The 19125-nt window shown below is 43.9% G+C and overlaps 1 protein-coding gene across 3 annotated transcripts in view; it reads right to left on the reverse strand.

Annotated features, from left to right (window-relative positions):
• Nucleotides 1-630: 630 nt before the first annotated feature.
• The window catches only part of LOC134568555 (retinol dehydrogenase 7-like), a 32024-nt gene continuing 13529 nt past the window's right edge, over nucleotides 631-19125 (reverse strand). For all 3 annotated transcript variants that reach the window (XM_063427210.1, XM_063427201.1, XM_063427216.1), the window contains exons 3-5: nucleotides 14087-14345; nucleotides 12463-12626; nucleotides 631-938 (exon numbers count right to left, since the gene is read on the reverse strand). In XM_063427210.1, coding sequence (XP_063283280.1) covers nucleotides 718-938; nucleotides 12463-12626; nucleotides 14087-14345 — 644 coding nt within the window. In that variant the 3' untranslated portion in view covers nucleotides 631-717. The remainder of the gene's footprint in view (nucleotides 939-12462; nucleotides 12627-14086; nucleotides 14346-19125) is intronic.

Raw genomic sequence — 19125 nt, forward strand, 5'->3', positions numbered from 1 at the left:
TAACCCCTTATGGACACATGACATGTGTGACATGTCACGATTCCCTTTTATTTCAGAAGTTTGGCCCTTAAGGGACCAAACTTCTGGCATGTGCAAAATCTTCTGAAACAGGACAGATTATAAATTTTTATTTAAAAAAAAAAAGAAATTTCACATACATGGATGATTTCAATAAAAGCTTCTGCAGCCACCAATCACAAAGGTGGAGCCGTGCAAAACTGTATCCCATTACAGAATATAAGAGACACTTTTTTTTATTTTTTTATTTATTTTGATACACACTTAAGCAATGCCTGGATTTTGTTGATCTACTTTTTTTTCCATGTATTTCAGATTATCCCCTCCAGCAACATAAAATCTTAGTGGTTCTCTACTAATGCTAATAATTATTTTCCACATAAAACTAGTTGGGAACTGCCCCAAATCCCCCTATGGACAATGCCCTACTGCAACCACACATAATTTATCTTTATAGAACCATGAGAAGAAAAAGAGCAAATAAAGCTGAAAAAACTGTGGTAAAGAGGGAACAAGCACACAGGAGAGTGGTGGTAAACAAATTAGGAAAAAAGAGAAGACATAGATAAATGGTGGATAACAAAATAAAAGAATGAGAGACAATAATGGCAGGGAGTATAACTGTGGATAATGTTGCATATTTTGCATTCAAAATAGATGTAGCACTAAATGTATAGTTTACAAAGAAAATGTGAATGGCTACTTTACTCCTTGAGTTGGTTTGGGTGCTGACCGGCATAATATATAGTCAGAAAGGGCAGTGGGAAGGTAAGAAACAGGAATGTAGTAGAACTTGCTGTCCCAACCAGGAGAGTATCGGGTCCAGGGGTAGACGGCAGTCAGTGCGTGTTCCATGCAGTCTGTGACTTTTCTCATCTGGGGACTGCTTGTATCTACTAGATATTTCAAACTCTGAACATCTGTGAACATGTAAAATTATAAAAAAAATATGTTTGTTTTTTTCAAAATGGAAGCCGTAGAGATATTTATTAAACCTAAACATAAATACATAATCATGCTTTACAATCTGTATCAAACCCTTTGCTACACACAACATCAGTCTGCTGGTGTTCCTCTAAAGGAAGGAAAACAAAATCTGTGCTTATTTTCCTGCGATTACACTCATCCCCTGTATAATTACATCACCCCCATCAGTACAGAAGCCTAGTGGTTACTGTTTGGGTGAAAAACAGCACAGTATAGTCCAATAGAGGAAGAGAGGACATTCTAGCAGGTACCAGCCCATGTTCACCAGGACCATATTTCTGGTTATAGACATTACTGAAATGCAGTGGCTGCTGGTGAATTTTACAAATGGAGATGTTCTAGACCAGGGTTTCCCAATTAATTTTTCCCGTGGAACCCCCCCCCAAAAAATGTAAATTGCGCCGTTCTTTTTTTTTTTTTAAATGTGCCGTTGTGTGTCAAGTAGAGATGTCCTGAACAGTTCGCCGGGAACTGTTCGCCGGCGAACATAGCCTGTTCGCGGTCGCCGCGGAGGGCGAACATGTGCGATGTTCAGTCCGCCCCCTATTCATCATCATTGAGTAAACTTTGACCCTGTACCTCACAGTCAGCAGACATATTCCAGCCAAACAGCAGCAGACCCTCCCTCCCAGACCCTCCCACCTCCATGACGAATAGGGGGCGGACCGAACATCGCATATGTTCGCCCGGCGCGGCGACCGCGAACAAGCTATGTTTGCTGGCGAACAGTTCCCGGCGAACTGTTCGGGACATCTCTAGTGTCAAGGTGTGTATATCTGTGCTTGTATGTGCCAATTGTATGAATCTGAAACACAGATACACACACTGGCAGATAGTGGCACACAGATACACACACTGACCGATACACACACCTTGACACACAGTGTGTATCTGTGTGTGTGTGTGTGTATGTATGTATCTATCTGTGTGTCAAGGTGTGTGTATTTGTGTTTGTATGTGCCAGTGTGTATGAATCTGACACACAGATACACACTGGCAGATAGTGGCACACAGATACATACACTGACACAGATACACACACCTTGACACACAGTGTGTATCTGTGTGTGTCTATATATATATGTATCTGTGTGTCAAGGTGTGTGCGTCTATTTCAAAGTCTGTATATCTGTATTTGTATGTGTCTGTGTATCAAGGTGTGTGTATCTGTGTTTGTATGTGCCAGTGTGTATGAATCTGACACACAGATACACACACTGGCAGATAGTGGCACACAGATACACACACCTTGACACACAGTGTGTATCTGTGTATGTATGTATCTGTGTCTCAAGGTGTGTATATCTATGTTTGTATGTGCCAGTGTGTGTATCTCTGTGTCAGTGTGTATATGTATCTGACACACAGATATACACACACACTGGCACACAGATACACACTGACACACAGATACACACACCTTGACACACAAATACACACACACTCAGATACAAACAGTGACATACACACACTTGCACCCACAGATACACACGGACACACTGATACATACTGGCACATACACACACACACACACACACACTTAGATGCACACAGTGACACATACACAAACCTTGAAACAGATACACACACTGACACACACACTCTTTGACAGACACACACATTCTTTGACATGCACACATACACTCTCACTGACAAACACACATACACTCTCACTGACAAACACACACTCTTTTACAGACACACAAACAATCTCACTGACAAACGCACACTCTTTTACAGACACACATACAAACACATACACTCTCATTGACAAGAACAGATACATTCTCACTGATAAACACATACACTCACTGACAAGCACACATTCACTCTCACTGACACACTTTCACATTTTTTGGCGGAACCCCAATTAGTTTCCGCTGAACCCTAAACACTAATTGGGAAACGCTGTTCTAGACGCTTACCTGGAATATGACTTTACCTCCTAAGGCTGTAACACAGTGACATACCTAGAAGATATGTTAGTGTAGGACTAACCTCAAGAGATTTTCATGCCTCCCAAAAGTCCTGATTTTGGTGCTATACTCACGATTTTCCGGTCCTGTCCCAACTTTGTCCCATAGTTTCCTGGTGTCCTACTTTCGGGGACAAGAGGGAACTGTCCTCAACAATCATAACACAAACACATCATAAGTTGCGCTTGCGCAATGTTCAGGGACCTAGGACCTTGCATGATTCACTTAAAAAAGTGCTCCCTAAAGAATCAGCCCTCAGTGGGTCAACTGAAATGATTGGCAGGAAGCTTGGTGTATATTCACTTCAAGCTGACCTGCCAGTAATGTGGGCACGCACGCTTTCTTTCTGGGTAGGTCCGCCTCTTTTTTTTAGTGTGTGCAAGTCTGCTTCCTTTTGGGTGAAGCCAGTGATGCAATCACATCTCTGCCCCACCCCCTTTACCACTATTTCACCGGCGTCCTGATTATCGGACTACCGATGTTGGGAAGTATGGATTTGTCTTAACATGGCAAGTGACCTTATACTTTAATGGCTATAACAGTGGTACTAGAAACGTCTAAATGTTATACATATATATAGATATACTCTTCAGAAACAATAGTAAATATTAATTCTGACATTATAGCCATATTGATACTAATAATGCAGGAACACATATGCAAGATGTTTGGAACTTTCTATTCCTACATAGAGGTACATATTTGCTATAAAAATCAAGCAGTATGGTATTTAAATGAACATTCTTAGCACCAGAACCTCTATTTTAGTGCAAAGAGACTTTTTACAATTATCCTTAAAGAGACACTATAGTCACTTAATTAAGCAGTTTTTGTGTAAAGACCATGCCCATGCAGTCTAACTGCTCAATTATCTGCCATTTAGGGGTTTGATAACTTTGTTTATGCAGTCCTACCTTGCTTTAAGCTTCACCCATGTGCAGGGCCGTCTTTCGGCATGGGCGCCCCACAGTGTTGCCTATGTGCCCAGGCCGACAGGGCAGATCCTTTAATCTCCCCTGCTGGCCCATGGAGAGACGGCTCTGTTTTCTTGCCGATCAGAGATCTCCCTCACTGGCCCAAAGACCCTTCATTCGGTAATAGAGAGAATGAGGGAGTGATGTAGGACCCAGGGCTGCTGGAGAGGGAGGACCTGGGAGGCAGATTGCTCCTCCCGGGACCAGGCTGTGTGGAGCGTTGCCGCATGTTGCCATAGCAATGCTCCAACACAGCATTAAGCATGTGGGAGGACAGGAGACAGCCTGCAGCCACACGCGCTGCAGGCTATACAGAACTTACACTTACGGAACAATTACACAGAGAGGTATTTAAACCAGCATTGGGAATCTAAACAGTTCATTGCTCCTGACGACGGCGTGCTGACACGCCGAAACGCGCGTCGAGCTAGACTCACTTTATAATTTATTTACACTCCTTTTGGTAGCACTAATGGATTTGATTTATTGATTTAATTTAATTTATTTTTAGCTATTAGGACAGGCAGGGTTCCTGGTTATAGTAGGCACTAGTTGCTCCTATATAATGCCGAGGTACTTAGGTTCAGACCTCTTCCCTCAGCGTTCCTGCTTAGGTTATTTGGGATTTTGTGTGTCCCTCTTTAGAGGGCTCTGGTTATAGTAGGCACTAGTTGCTCCTATATAGTGCCGAGGTACTTAGGTTCAGACCTCTTCCCTCAGCGTTCCTGCTTAGGTTATTTGGGATTTTGTGTGTCCCTCTTTAGAGGTCTCTCGCTGCTCTGCACTACAAGGGCTTTGGTCTGGGGGAGCTATAGGGACTCTGGTCACAGTAGGCACTAGTGGTTCTCATATAGTGCCGAGGTATTTAGGGTCAGTCCTCTCCACTCAGTAGTCCTGTTAAGGTTTACATTGGGACCTTGTGTGTGTCCCCTGGTAGAGGATTTTTCCCTTTACTGCTCCTCCGTTCGTAGCAAGCTCTACCTACCAGCTCAGATCCCTCCACTAGGGTTAAGGGGAGCCTATCTAGCCGAGGACATCATCAGGTAACCTCCCAATTCTAAGGAGGACCTGTGACACTATTTGTCCCTTGTCTGCTGGTATTACCCCTTACCTTTGTTTTACCTGTCCTATTCTTTCCCTATTGTTTGTTTTTTCCCCTTAGGATTATTAAAGGTAGGGACTCCCCATTTTCACTATAACTCTCCACCTCAGGGACTCTCTCTAGTCCCTTCCTTTCCTCCTATTTACTTACAATTAAGGGTTATTCCCTTCTGGGAGAGTTATTACAGGGCATCGTGACACTGGTCCACCGGTCTTTTTCCTGACCTCTGCACAAGTGCCACCATCTATCTATACAGAACTTACCACCACCGAACCAACCAAAAGTAAGAAGAAGGGTGGGGGGGGATGAAGATTTTATTAATGTTTAATATTATTTACAAATTCTAAAACACACACAGCACCCCTCCCCCCCCCCCCCACACACACATACAGCACCCCACACAAACACACGGCATGACACACACACAGCACCCCTCACACACACACACATCACCCCTCACATGCATGAACTCACATACAAACAGGGGCACGCTTGCAGTCACAAACACATGCACAGTCACATACATAGGCATACCCCAGCACACACCGCCACAACATACATAATCAACTATACACACAGAGTCATTTATCAACTATACACATATACCTAGATACACGGTTAAATACATATACTGAGATGCACATAATCACACACATACACTGTCATGTACACACTGCTACGAATAGTCTCAGTCACAGAAACATAGGAACACAGCACGTACAGTCAAATAAACAGGCATATCAACACAGAAACACAGTCACAGCTATATGCATAGTCATTCATTAAAATGCATACAGTCGCATACACTGTCACACAATTCAATGAACATTCACATGCACACAATTATAGACTAAAGATGTCGCGAACATAAAATTTTCCGTTCGCGAACGGCGAACGCGAATTTCGGCAAATGTTCGCGAACGGGCGAACCCGACGAACCGCCATAGACTTCAATAGGCAGGCGAATTTTAAAACCCAGGGACTCTTTCTGGCCACAATAGTGATGGAAAAGTTGTTTCAAGGGGACTAACACCTGGACTGTGGCATGCCGGAGGGGAATCCATGGCAAAACTCCCATGGAAAATTACATAGTTGGTGCAGAGTCTGGTTTTAATCCAAAAAGGGCATAAATCACCTAACACTCCTAAATTGTTTGGAATAACGTGCTTTAAAACATCAGGTATGATGTTGTATCGATCAGGTAGTGTAAGGGTTACGCCCGCTTCACAGTGACAGACCAAACTCCCCGTTTAACGCACCGCAAACAACAGCAAACAGTCCATTTGCACAACCGCAAACTCCCCATTTGCACAAGGTTGGATACCAAGCTAGCCATGTCTGTGTTCCTTGTCCTCACTGATGTCACTGAAGGTATCTTCCTCCACCCAGCCACGTACAACACCAAGGGTCCGCGAAAGGTGACAGCAAGCCCCCTGGGACGCCTGCTGTGTTTGGTCTTCCACCTCCTCAAAGCCACCTTCCTCCTCTGACTCCTCTTCTTCAGACTCCTCTCTCTGCGTTCCTCTCTCTGCATTATTATAAGGTGTGTTAAGTAGTACTATTCCTATCAGTTTAATCCCTGTTACGTCCCCTATCAGGGGACGTGTATATGGCATCGATTTTAGGAACCGGGAGATGGAAAAAGATGCTTGGTTGGTCCTCCTACTTCAAATTTGGGGCACTGCGCGTGTAATCTAATGTGCCACCAGATAGGAGTGGTGTGTTAAGTAGTACTATTCTTATCAGTTTAATCCCTGTTACGTCCTCTATCAGGGGACGTGTATATGGCATCGATTTTAGGAACCGGGAGATGGAAAAGATGCTTGGTCGGTCCTCCTACTTAAAATTTGGGGCACTGCGCGTGCAATCTAATGTGCCACCAGATAGGAGTGGTGTGTTAAGTAGTACTATTCTTATCAGTTTAATCGCTGTTACGTCCCCCTCATCAGGCCTTTTTTAGTCGAATGTATCGCCCACTGTCAGTCCCTTCGGGATCCATCCCTCATTCATCTTAATAAAAGTGAGGTAATCTAGACTTTTTTGACCTAGGCGACTTCTATTCTCAGTGACAATACCTCCTGCTGCACTGAAGGTCCTTTCTGACAGGAGACTTGAAGCGGGGCAGGCCAGAAGTTCTATCGCAAATTGGGATAGCTCAGGCCACAGGTCAAGCCTGCACACCCAATGGGTTCATCGCTCCTCAGAGTGTCGATATCTGCAGTTAAGGCGAGGTAGTCTGCTACCTGTCGGTCGAGTCGTTCTCTGAGGGTGGACCCCGAAGGGCCGTGGCGATGCGTAGGACTTAAAAAGCTCTGCATGTCCTCCATCAACAACACGTCTGTAAAGCGTCCTGTCCTTGCCGGCGTGGTCGTGGGAGGAGGAGGAGGATTACTTTCACCTCTTCCCCTGTTAGATTCCCGTTGTGCTGTGACATCACCCTTATACGCTGTGTAAAGCATTCTTTTTAATTTATTTTGGAACTGCTGCATTCTTTCCGACTTGCGGTAATTCGGTAACATTTCAGGCACTTTCTGCTTATACGGGGGGTCTAGTAGCGTGGACACCCAGTACAGGTTGTTCTCCTTCAGCCTTTTTATATGAGGGTCCCTCAACAGGCACAACAGCATGAAAGACCCCATTTGCACAAGGTTGGATGCCGAGCTACTCATGTCACGTTCCTTGTACTCAGTGATCTCACTGAAGGTATGTTCTTCCCCCCAGCCACGTACAACACCACGGGTACCAGATAGGTGACAACGAGCACCCTGGGATGCCTGTTGTAGTTGGTCTTCCTTCTCCTCCTCAAAGCCACATTCCTCCTCTGACTCCTCTTCCTCACAATCCTCTTCCAGCGTTGCCGCAGGTCCAGCAAGCGATGCTGATAAGGCTTTTTCTGGTGGTGATGGTGACCACAACTCTTCCTCTTCCTCTTCACGCTCATCTACGGCCTGATCCAGCACTCTTCGCAGGGCACGCTCCAGGAAGAAAACACATGGTATGATGTCGCTGATGGTGCCTTTGGTGCGACTGACTAGGTTTGTCACCTCCTCAAAAGGACGCATGAGCCTACAGGCATTGCGCAGGAGCGTCCAGTAACGTGGCAAAAAAAATCCCAGCTCCGCAGAGGCTGTCCTAGCACACCGGTCATACAAATAGTCGTTAACGGCTTTTTCTTGTTGGAGCAGGCGGTCGAACATTAGGAGTGTTGAATTCCAACGTGTCAGGCTGTCGCAAATCAAGCGCCTCACTGGCATGTTGTTTTGCCGCTGGATATCTGAAAAGTGCGCTATGGCCGTGTAGGAACGCCTGAAATGGCCACACACCTTTCTGGCCTGCTTCAGGACGTCCTGTAAGCCTGGGTACTTATGCACAAAGCGTTGTACGATCAGATTACACACATGTGCCATGCACAGCACATGTGTCAACTTGCCCAAATTCAATACGGCCAACAAATCTCTTCCATTGTCACAAACCACTTTGACGATCTCCAGTTGGTGCAGAGTCAGCCACTGATACACCTGTGCATTCAGGGCGGACAGGAGTTCTGGTCCGGTGTGACTCTCTGCTTTCAGGCAAGTCAACCCCAAGACGGCGTGACACTGCCGTATCCGGGATGTGGAATAGTACCTGGGGAGCTGGGGGGGTGCCGTTGATGTGGAGCAAGACGCAGCAGCAGAAGAGAACTCAGCCGAGGAGGTTATGGAAGAGGATGGAGTAGAGGAGGTGGCAGCAGGCCTGCCTGCAAGTCGTGGCGGTGTCACCAACTCTTCTGCAGAGCCATGCATTCCATGCTTGGCAGCCGTCAGCAGGTGATATACCTGCCCTGACCATGCTTTGCAGACCAGGTATCAGTGGTCAGATGGACCCTTGCCCCAACACTGTGTGCCAGACATGCCATTACTTCCTTTTGCACAATCGAGTAAAGGTTGGGGATTGCCTTTTGTGCAAAGAAATGTCGGCCGGGTACCTTCCACTGCGGTGTCCCAGTAGCTACAAATTTTTGGAACGCCTCAGACTCCAACAGCTTGTATGGTAAAAGCTGGCAGGCTAAGAGTTCAGACAAGCCAGCTGTCAGATGCCGGGCAAGGGGGTGACTTTGTGACATTGGCTTCTTACGCTCAAACATGTCCTTGACAGACACCTGACTGTGGGCAGATGAGCAGGAACTGCGCAAGGCGAGAGACGGAGTGGCGGATGGTTGAGAGGGGGCAAGGACAGCAGTGGTTGACGTGGCTGAAGATGCTGGACTAGGAGGAGGATGGCGGCTTTGAGTTTGTGTGCTGCTTGTACTCATGTGTTGATCCCATAGGTGTTTGTGATGTGCGATCATGTGCTTTCGCAAAGCAGTTGTACCTAGGTGGGTGTTGGACTTCCCACGACTCAGTTTCTTTTGGCACAGGTTGCAAATGGCATCGCTGTTGTCAGAGGCAGACACACACAAAAAATGCCACACTGCTGAGCTCTGCAATGACGGCATTCTGGTGGTGGCAACAGCATGCGTTGATTGGCGTGCAGTCTGGCTGACCCGGGTGTCGATGCATGCTGTCTGACTGTGCCACTAGCTCCTTGCGACGACCTCCCCCTGCTTCCAACTCGTCTCCTCCTCCTCTCTGTCTCCCCATCTGAACTTTCCCCCTGTTCTTCTTCTCTTCTAGCGGGCATCCACGTGACATCCACGGACGCATCGTCATCATCAACCGCTTCACTCGTATCTGACAACTCAGCAAAGGAAGCAGCAGCGGGTACAACATCATCATCATCACACCGTACGTCCATGTGTGTAATGCTGCCTGCCTGAGACATATCCCTGTTATCTACATCCTCTGGCAATAATGGTTGCGCATCACTCATTTCTTCCAACTGATGTGTAAATAACTCCTCTGACAGATCAAGTGAAGCGGCTGTGGTGCTAGTGTTGGTGGTGGCGGCAGGCGGGCGAGTGGTAACTTGAGAGGTGCCCGAAGCTAAGCTGGAGGAGGATGTTGCGTCAAGGTTCCGAGCGGAAGCTGTAGAAGATTGGGTGTCCTGTGTTAGCCAGTCAACTATGTCCTCAGAACTTTTCGAGATCAGAGTACGTGGCCTCTGAACACTGGGCATTATTCTAGGGCCAAAGGGAATCACAGCACCACAACCACGACGGCCCCTGCGGGGTGGCCTGCCTCTGCCTGTCATTTTTGTTTTCGATTAGTGGTACTATACGTGCAAGCTACTGTGACAACAGATATGAGTGGCATTGTGCACTGACAGAAGTTGGCAGAGTAGACGCTGTAGGCCTGACACACACGCTTGCAGACAAATAACTGCTATTCAATCTATTACAGTCAAAATTTTTTTTTTTTTTTTTTAAATGTACAATACTGTTACACCAGATATGAGTTGCACTGGTGTGACACTGTGCCCTGGCAGGCCCTGAAACACACACGTGTGAAGGAAACTGACTGCTATTATTTCACAGTCAAATTTCTATTTTTTTTTTTTAAATGTACACTACTGTTACACCAGATATGAGTTGCACTGGTGTGACACTGTGCCCTGGCAGGCCCTGAAACGCACATGCGTGAAGGAAACTGACTGCTATTATTTCACAGTCAAATTTCTATTTATTTATTTTTTTAAATGTACACTACTGTTACACCAGATATGAGTTGCACTGGTGTGACACTGTGCCCTGGCAGGCCCTGAAACGCACACGTGTGAAGGAAACTGACTGCTATTATTTCACAGTCAAAAAAGTTTTTTTTTTTAAATGTACACTACTGCTACACCAGATATGAGTTGCACTGGTGTGACACTGTGCCCTGGAAGGCCCTGAAACGCACACGTGTGAAGGAAACTGACTGCTATTATATTACAGTCAAAAAAGTTTTTTTTTTTTTAATGCAAGCTGTTGTGACACCAGATATGAGTGGTGGCACTGGGCAAGTGGGCACAGTATACGCTGTGAGCTTGACACACACGCTGGCAGGCAGGCAACTGCAATTAGATTACACAGGAAAAAAAAAAAAGCAGACTGATGTTCTAGCCCTAAAAAGGGCTTTTTGGGGTGCTGTCCTTACAGCAGAGATCAGATGAGTCCTTCAGGACTGTAGTGGACACTGAATACACTAGCCTAGCTATCGATTTCCCTATTAAATCAGCAGCAGCTACACTGTCCCTCCTCTCACTAAGAATGCAGCTTCCGAATTAATCTAAAATGGATGCTGTCCAGGAGGTGGGAGGGTCTGGGAGGGAGAGTCTGCTGCTGATTGGCTGGAATGTGTCTGCTGACTGTGAGGTACGGGGTCAAAGTTTACTCAATGATGACGAATAGGGGGCGGACCGAACATCGCATATGTTCGCCCGCCTTGGCGAATGCGAACAAGCTATGTTCGCCAGGAACTATTCGCCAGCGAACTATTCGGGACATCTCTATTATAGACACATAGTCACACACAATCACAGGAACAAAGTCATACACACAGTTACAGGCACACAGTTACAGACACACAGTCACGAACAGTTACAGGCACACCATCACATTCACAGTCACACAGTAACAATCATAAACAGGCACACAGTGATCAAATGTCCTTCTTACCCTTACGAGCACCGGAAGATGAAGAGTGGATGTCAGAGGCAAGGTAGTCCCGCTGTCTAGTGGTTTGGGAGGCAGCAACTCCTTCATGCTTTTCCATAAACATGCAGTTAACAGGCAGCATATGCTGGTGCCAAATAACTCTGTACCTGCTGCCTGTATTAGTGAGGCAGTTTTCTCCCTGCTAGACCTGGGTAAAGGATAATTAATCTTCTACCCAGGTCCTGTGCGGCCATGCTAAAAAGAGTGACAGGTGGTTCTAGGGTGCCATGTGCACCTCTCTCATCTGTCACACAGGGCATACCTCCTGCTCTGCCAACCTTAGTATGCTACTAAATTTAGGAAGCACTTTATATGGGAATGGCATGATGATTTTGGGCATTGTTGGGCACTTTTCTCTTCCTGAACCCATGTTAGTCAACAAATGTTAATTTATTAAATATTTCAATTTAATTGATAAGAAGAAGCTGTATTGTTCATGTGCATACATCTCTTGATTTAGAGTGAATTTCACAGGGGTTCCTGGGATTTTTTTTTTAGCTTTTATCTGTCCCTTACTGTCTCATCTATGAGTAAAGCTGGTACAATATTGTACAGCTGATATTGTTTCAGTGTGCTTTATTTTCATATACAGGCTTTTCAACTGTGCAATGGTTAAAAATAAAAATTATTATACACATCAGCTTACTGCAATATCTTTTTGCAATATAATTTTTCATGTGAAATCTACAGGTTTTGTTTTTTTACACTGGTTTTCTTTTTCTTTTCTAACTATCTTACACTATGTTTTATTTTGCTTCTAGGTAAGGCCAAACGAGCATTCAGTCTTACATTGTTGGAAATAATGCTCTCCATAGGACTCCTTTATCTCAACAGGAACTCTTTCCCAAAAAGATTTTGCTGCCTTGAAATGTGGATCATATGAACACAGTGGAGATGCGAAAGCACCAGGCTCTATGATGGCAACTTTGACTCCAAAATCCAGCATTTCTCTTCTGCAATGAGAAAATAAATGTATTTTAAAAACATTTCAATCAATTGCTCCATAGACAAGAGCGAGTTGAGATCAGTGCTTGCTTGTGATCATCTCCACCAGTGCTTTTTCACAGCACGGTACAGCAAGTAATCTCTCATAAGATAGAGCCCTACAGGTGATTCTGTGACATCAGGGTTGTGTGTTGGGAATATGAGTGGCTTGCAGTGACGTGAGAGGGAGGACAAGCAACTCCTATGTGGCTGATACTCACTAACTAGCAGAGTGAGCCTCATTACCATGATCAGTGTGGAGGCCCCTGTACACAAATTAGAATGGGTCAACCAACAACAGCTATGATTTATAGTTTGGGATAAGCTTTAAAATGATTTAACCTTGTGAAAAATATTTTAATATTTCATATTTTTTTTTATATAGGAGCTTATCCAAAAATATTAAATTCAGGCCAATATTTGGTAACCACTGAGCTTACTATTAGACATGTGCATTCGTTTTGGGATGATTTAAAAAATCCACACAAAAAATAGTTTTTAGTAAATTTTGTTCGAAAATAAATATCGGTCAATAAATTACCAAATTTGTTGCCAAAAGAAATTCACTCAGTATCATTTGGAGAACGGGGGCCGTGGCTCTGAATGAATGAGTAATGAAGTACTGAGTGTCGGATACATAACGGTAGAGGGCAGAGAAAAAAAGCAATGCACTACCGAGCTGCTAAAAAATGAAAATGGGGATATTCCACCTAGTTTCTACAGTAATTCTTATGTCTTTGTGCTTATGCTATTGCTTGAAGCCTAGCTCCTATGTCAATACTGATTTCTTTGGCTTCCTGTTTTATACATAATTTAAATTTAATTACATGTCCTATTCCTAATTTCCTAGTGTTTATATGCAATCTATGAATCTACAGTACAAAGAATATAGGAAGCCAGTGAAAGCTTTAAAGGGATCCTATAGTGCCAGGAAAACAAACCTGTTTTCCTAGCACTATAGGTCCCTACAGTGACCCCCTCCCTCGCAACCCCCCTTTCACGGGGCTGAAATGGTTAAAACACCTTCAGCCACTTACCTGAAACCAACGCTGATGTCCCTCAGCGCTGGGTCAGGCTCCGCCCACACTCCTCCCCTGCCGACATCAGCCGGCGGGGTAGACCTAATGCGCATGCATTATTCAATGCTTTCCTATGAGGAAAATCTGACGCTGGAGTCCGTGTGACAGCCACTGTGGGCAGACGTAGAGCTGCCCGCAATGTAAATGCTAAGTGCAATAGGGAGACTGCACCCAGACCACTTCAATTAGCTGAAGTGGTCTGGGTGCCTACAATGCCATTTAGCAAAGAATCCAGACATTAAGCTCAAAGCCATAGGAATAACTAAGCAAAAACTGAAAATTTTCAAACCAACTGAAAATTACTTTCCGTGCATCTTTACATACTATATACAATATTTTAGATTACTTACCGTAGGCTGTCAGAGAACGCTTGCACTCCATATTTTGAGATGCAGTATCCTCCACCGACTGTAGCGAGTCTCCCAGCACCACTGGAAACATTAACAACGCGCCCTTGAGCTTTTCTGATAAGAGGCAGCACATTCAGAGTCACATCGACCATACCTAATATGTTTACATCCAGAACTTTAGCAAAGTCTTCCTTTTTCTGCCACTCATTGGGAATCATTGAATACCCAATACCAGCATTATTCACTAAACCCCATAGCCCTGCAACACATAAAATAAGAGTGTTAAAAGAGAATATTCAAATGGATCAGCCAAGAATGTTACAAAAGATTTATTTGGTGATATAATTCTAATCATATAGATAAACATCTTCATTACTGGAAAATTTCAGGCACCAGTACAATGCATTTTATAGGTTGAAATCAATACTTTACTGTATTTTTTGCATGTTCAAATCGTTATAGTTTTTGCACTAAAAATATACGGTAAATGTTTTGCAGAATGTTGTACCATAATCCTTTCTCCTTAGCCATGCCCCTTCACCCCAAAAAGAGTTCTTAATCATCAAATATAAAATGATGTGTTCCCAGACTTACAAACAGAATGTGCACAAAATAGATAATTGTGCAAATAGTACTAATAAGCAAATATACCTATAACTATAACAAGTATAACATGATAAATCAAATAAGATCCTAGCAAATCACCAAATGTATACCCACAGTACACTTTGAGTAAACTATAAAGTTTACCTTCACCAAACTATCGACACATAATGCAGGTTGTAACGGATCACCTGGTACCCCGACTGGGTACCTCCGTTGAAGGATGCTCCTAGCACTTCCTGAGGGTTTCCAGCAGACACCATAACCACCGTAAACTCCTTCAGAGAGCAAAACAGGAACAAGCTCTTACAAGAGCTTAGCAGTAAATATAGCAATAGAGTATGCAGAGCATAGCAATCCCTTGTAGCAGATTCCCCCAATAATAGACGGCACTCCAAATTGAGGGTGAAGTAGAACTGATTTACTGGGGCTACCTGCCCGGCTTTTATGCAGGTCTTCCACCTGGTGGACACTCCCCTAGGGTACCAGATGGAAGACTGGGATACATAGTGGACATTGACCAATCACAAGCTTACACATTTAAATACTCCCACAATGCATTATAATCCCTCCTCTCTGTCCTGGAGATAATTGGGAAGTAATCCCATTATCTCCAAGGACAGAGGCAAAACTCCATTAGCCACATGTTAGTAAAAAGACATAAAATTACACAGTGTTACAATTACTACACAAAACATATACATTCAACATATCCTCAGATAGCTTGGATCTGAGCGCTCACTATATCTGAACACCGCTCAGATCCCACGAACACAGTCAAATCGCCATGGGGTTAAACCATAGCAAGGGCTAATGAGAGACAGAGGAGGGGCAAAACAGCAAGTTCCGACTGGTCTGGCAGTGTTCCTGGGACAACGATCTGCTGGAGAACAATAGACAGGTAACAGGGGAGGGGCACACCTTCCCATGTATTCAAAGGGCCAGAAAAAGTGTTTCAAAATCCAATAAACCCAAATAGGTTTCTTAAAGGCAATACATTTCAGGGGTCATAGTCACAAGGCAGGAGGCTGGCAATCAGTCTTCTCCAATGCCCAGTGGCGAGGCTGGTTCCGCCACACAGGTGTTGGAACACAAACAATGCCCAAAAACATCAAACAACAATGGGTGTATACTCACTCCACAGCAAACAGCAAACAAACTGACTCAACTGATGATTGCAGAACAACTATCCAATTTGCATAGATTTTTCATGCAAGCACATAACAGCAATAGCAAAATAACACAACTTATACTTTCTTTAAAGTCTTGCAGCAATCTCCATTTTGTCTTATGTTTTAAAAAAAAAACTAGATCAGTTGGAAAGAAATCAAGAACAGATCCCGAGAGAGGGAGAGAAGAGGAAGCAATTGGGGTAAGGTAAGTTTGGCATGACATTGCCGCTTTAAAAGGGGTCAGCGTAAGTACATGATAGGTTATTTCTATAAGTGAAAATGTATATCAATTAAGCTGATTTGAATGTCTGATGCCACAATGTACCCTATACCTATATCACTAGTCACCCCATTTTCACTCACGTCCTAAATATTGCAAATGAGTAGTGATGTCCCGAACAGTTCGCCAGGAACCGTTCGCCGGCGAACATAGGTTGTTCTGGCGAACGCGGCGGGCGAACATATGCAATGTTCGGTCCGCCCCCTATTCGTCATGGAGGTGGGAGGGTCTGGGAGGGAGGGTCTGCTGCTGATTGGCTGGAATGTGTCTGCTGACTGTGAGGTACAGGGTCAAAGTTTTGCCACAAACAAGCTATGTTAGCCACAAACAAGCTATGTTAGCCACGAACAAGCTATGTTCGCCACGAATCTGTTTGGGACATCACTACAAATGAGCTATTTATAGTGACTGTGAAGAAATTACAGGGTTATTTTGGTTATTTTACTTTTTTACATTCGGTAGCTGTAACTACCGAACACCGATCACCCTCCTGGCTCATTATCTTCAAAGAGAACAGTCAATTAAGTGGCCACCGTTCGTATAGTCGAACGCCATTGCAGGAGAAAACAGCGGTCATCTTGTTCTCACGAAAGAAGGCAGCGGGACTTGGTCGTCGAGTGTCTGAAACTAAAATCGGACACTCGACTTCCCAAACACCGGTCAAACTGTACGAACGCCTGCTTCCTTTTCCCGAACAGCCAGGAGAGCGCTGCTCGCTAGTTTTGTTCCCACTAACCAGGGGAACAATTGCTACTATGAGCCAGGGAGTGCAGTTCATGCATTTATTTGTTTTTAATACTTGTCGAAATAGACCGGCCGCACAATCTAAATTCAAGGAACTGTTTCTGGGCAGGAGCCAAGTGTGCGGTCGGTCAGAATTAAATTCCAAAACCCCTGAATTGATCTGGGTGATTTTTGGATATGTTGGTCACCTAGATCAGGGCTATCAGGGGATATAACATTTGTGGGGACTTTATGTGTTTTGGGGTGCTTTTCTGCTTTGAGATAATTGAGTTATTACATTATCTGTCTCAATTACCTCACAGGCAGAGAGGAGGGAATTATCTGTTATCCTATGGAATAGCCTGCCTACCGCCATCAGACTCTCCCCTAGCCTTGCATCTTTTAAGAAGTGCCTTAAAACCCATCTCTTTAGGAAAGCTTATGGCTTCCAAGACTAACCCCTACCTCACATACCTGTCTCTTGCCCTCTCCTAAAGCCCACCTTATTTGATTGCAAATTCCTGTCCTAATGTGTTTTACACCCCACCTCCTATAGAATGTAAGCTCGATTGAGCAGGGTCCTCTTCAACCTATTGTTCCTGTACGTTTATTTGTAATTGTCCTATTTATAGTTAAATCCCCCTCTCATAATATTGTAAAGCGCTACGGAATCTGATGGCGCTATATAAATGGCAATAATAATAATAATAATAAAATAATATTGGGAGTGACCCATTTTGTCACTGTATTATTATTGACTGCAACCTTTGTGTCCCTGTCCCCCACAAGGTCTGTGTGGGAGAGCCCTTGCATGGGGACTTGCATAAAAGCCAGTGTGGCACCCATTAAAATCATTCCTGTTATACCCTTCATTTAGTTTCGGCTGATGTTTGGGTACCTGTCTACTTTACTGGGAGAATCTACTTGGGAGACTGTATGGAGAATCGTTTGACTCAGCGCCCAAACTGCGAGCTATAATCACTCAGGCTCAGGCAGTTCGGGAGGAAATAGACGAACGGGTAGCTGTTATACCAGCGTTTGTTACAGTGACCAACAATAGTGAGTTGTTTTGATTGTATTTTGGTATTCTTTGTGGCATTTACAGTCCTTTTTAATATTTTGATTATGTGTTATGATGTTGTTGGCCTACATTTCCTTCTTATATATTTTTTTGCTCTCACTTTCTCTGTGGCTCATCCTGATATTCTTTCACTTATTTTTTTATCTTTATACTTGCATTTGCCTTAGGGAATTCTGTTTGTGTTTTCTGCAGGTTAGTATACTGCAGGTTAGTATCTCACAAGGCAGGGTGAGGCGATTCTGCAATTACGCGATTCTTTAATTAGCAAACGCATAGTTGCACAGAACAGTGGAATTTGGCTTATTTACGCCTCCCTTTTTTATGACAGGGTGTGCCTGTTTTCATTCAGCAGTGCATTGAATTTCTGAGCTTGTTTTAGCCTGGTGTCTGGAAGTTGTGTTTGACAAGATTCTGTTTTGAAAGTGCTTCCTATTGAGTATTTTTTATGTATTAAAGAAATGGGGCTCTAAACAAGGTGAGCACCGTTTCTTCATTATATTTGGTTTCATAATTTATATTACTACAAGCAGAGGTTCCCTGTCTGTTTCTATCTTTCACATTAATCATTGAGAGGAACAAAAAGGAGCCAGAAATACAAGAGGGGTATAGCTGCCTACCTTAAAAGCACAGTTTTGTTGTGTTTAGAGCCTGTATCCACATAAAAGGCTCTAAGAAAATGTGAGTTTATTTTCACTCACTGCACTAAAACAGTCACTTTTTATTTACCATACAATATTGCATTATCTTTTGTGTTCTCCTTTTTTTGTGTACCACCCCCGAATACTTTGAGGGGTAAGTGTATATGTTTTCTGTGTATTGTTTTTGTAAATAAACAACTATATAGCGCAGCACTCTAACTAAGTGTTTGGAAGGTGGAAACACAAACCAGACTCTAAGTTGTGTCTTTTGGTGGTTGTATATTGTGGTGGGTTTTTGGAGTACCCACAGAGTGTATTCAGCAGCTAGACCAAATAACAACTGAATATTTGAAAGCGCCACTTGTGCCACACTGTTTGTGTTTTGTATTTTCTATATACAACTTGACATTGTGGTGGTAGACAAAGAACCAAAGACTGCAGTGGTTGATGTGGCAATATCCAGTGACTGTAACATCACATACAACATTCTATTTGCCTTGTGACTATAACATCAGGAAGAAGGAATCAGAGAAGGTGGACAA

The sequence above is a fragment of the Pelobates fuscus genome, chromosome 1, assembly GCF_036172605.1.
Source record: "Pelobates fuscus isolate aPelFus1 chromosome 1, aPelFus1.pri, whole genome shotgun sequence".
Classification (NCBI taxonomy): domain Eukaryota; kingdom Metazoa; phylum Chordata; class Amphibia; order Anura; family Pelobatidae; genus Pelobates; species Pelobates fuscus.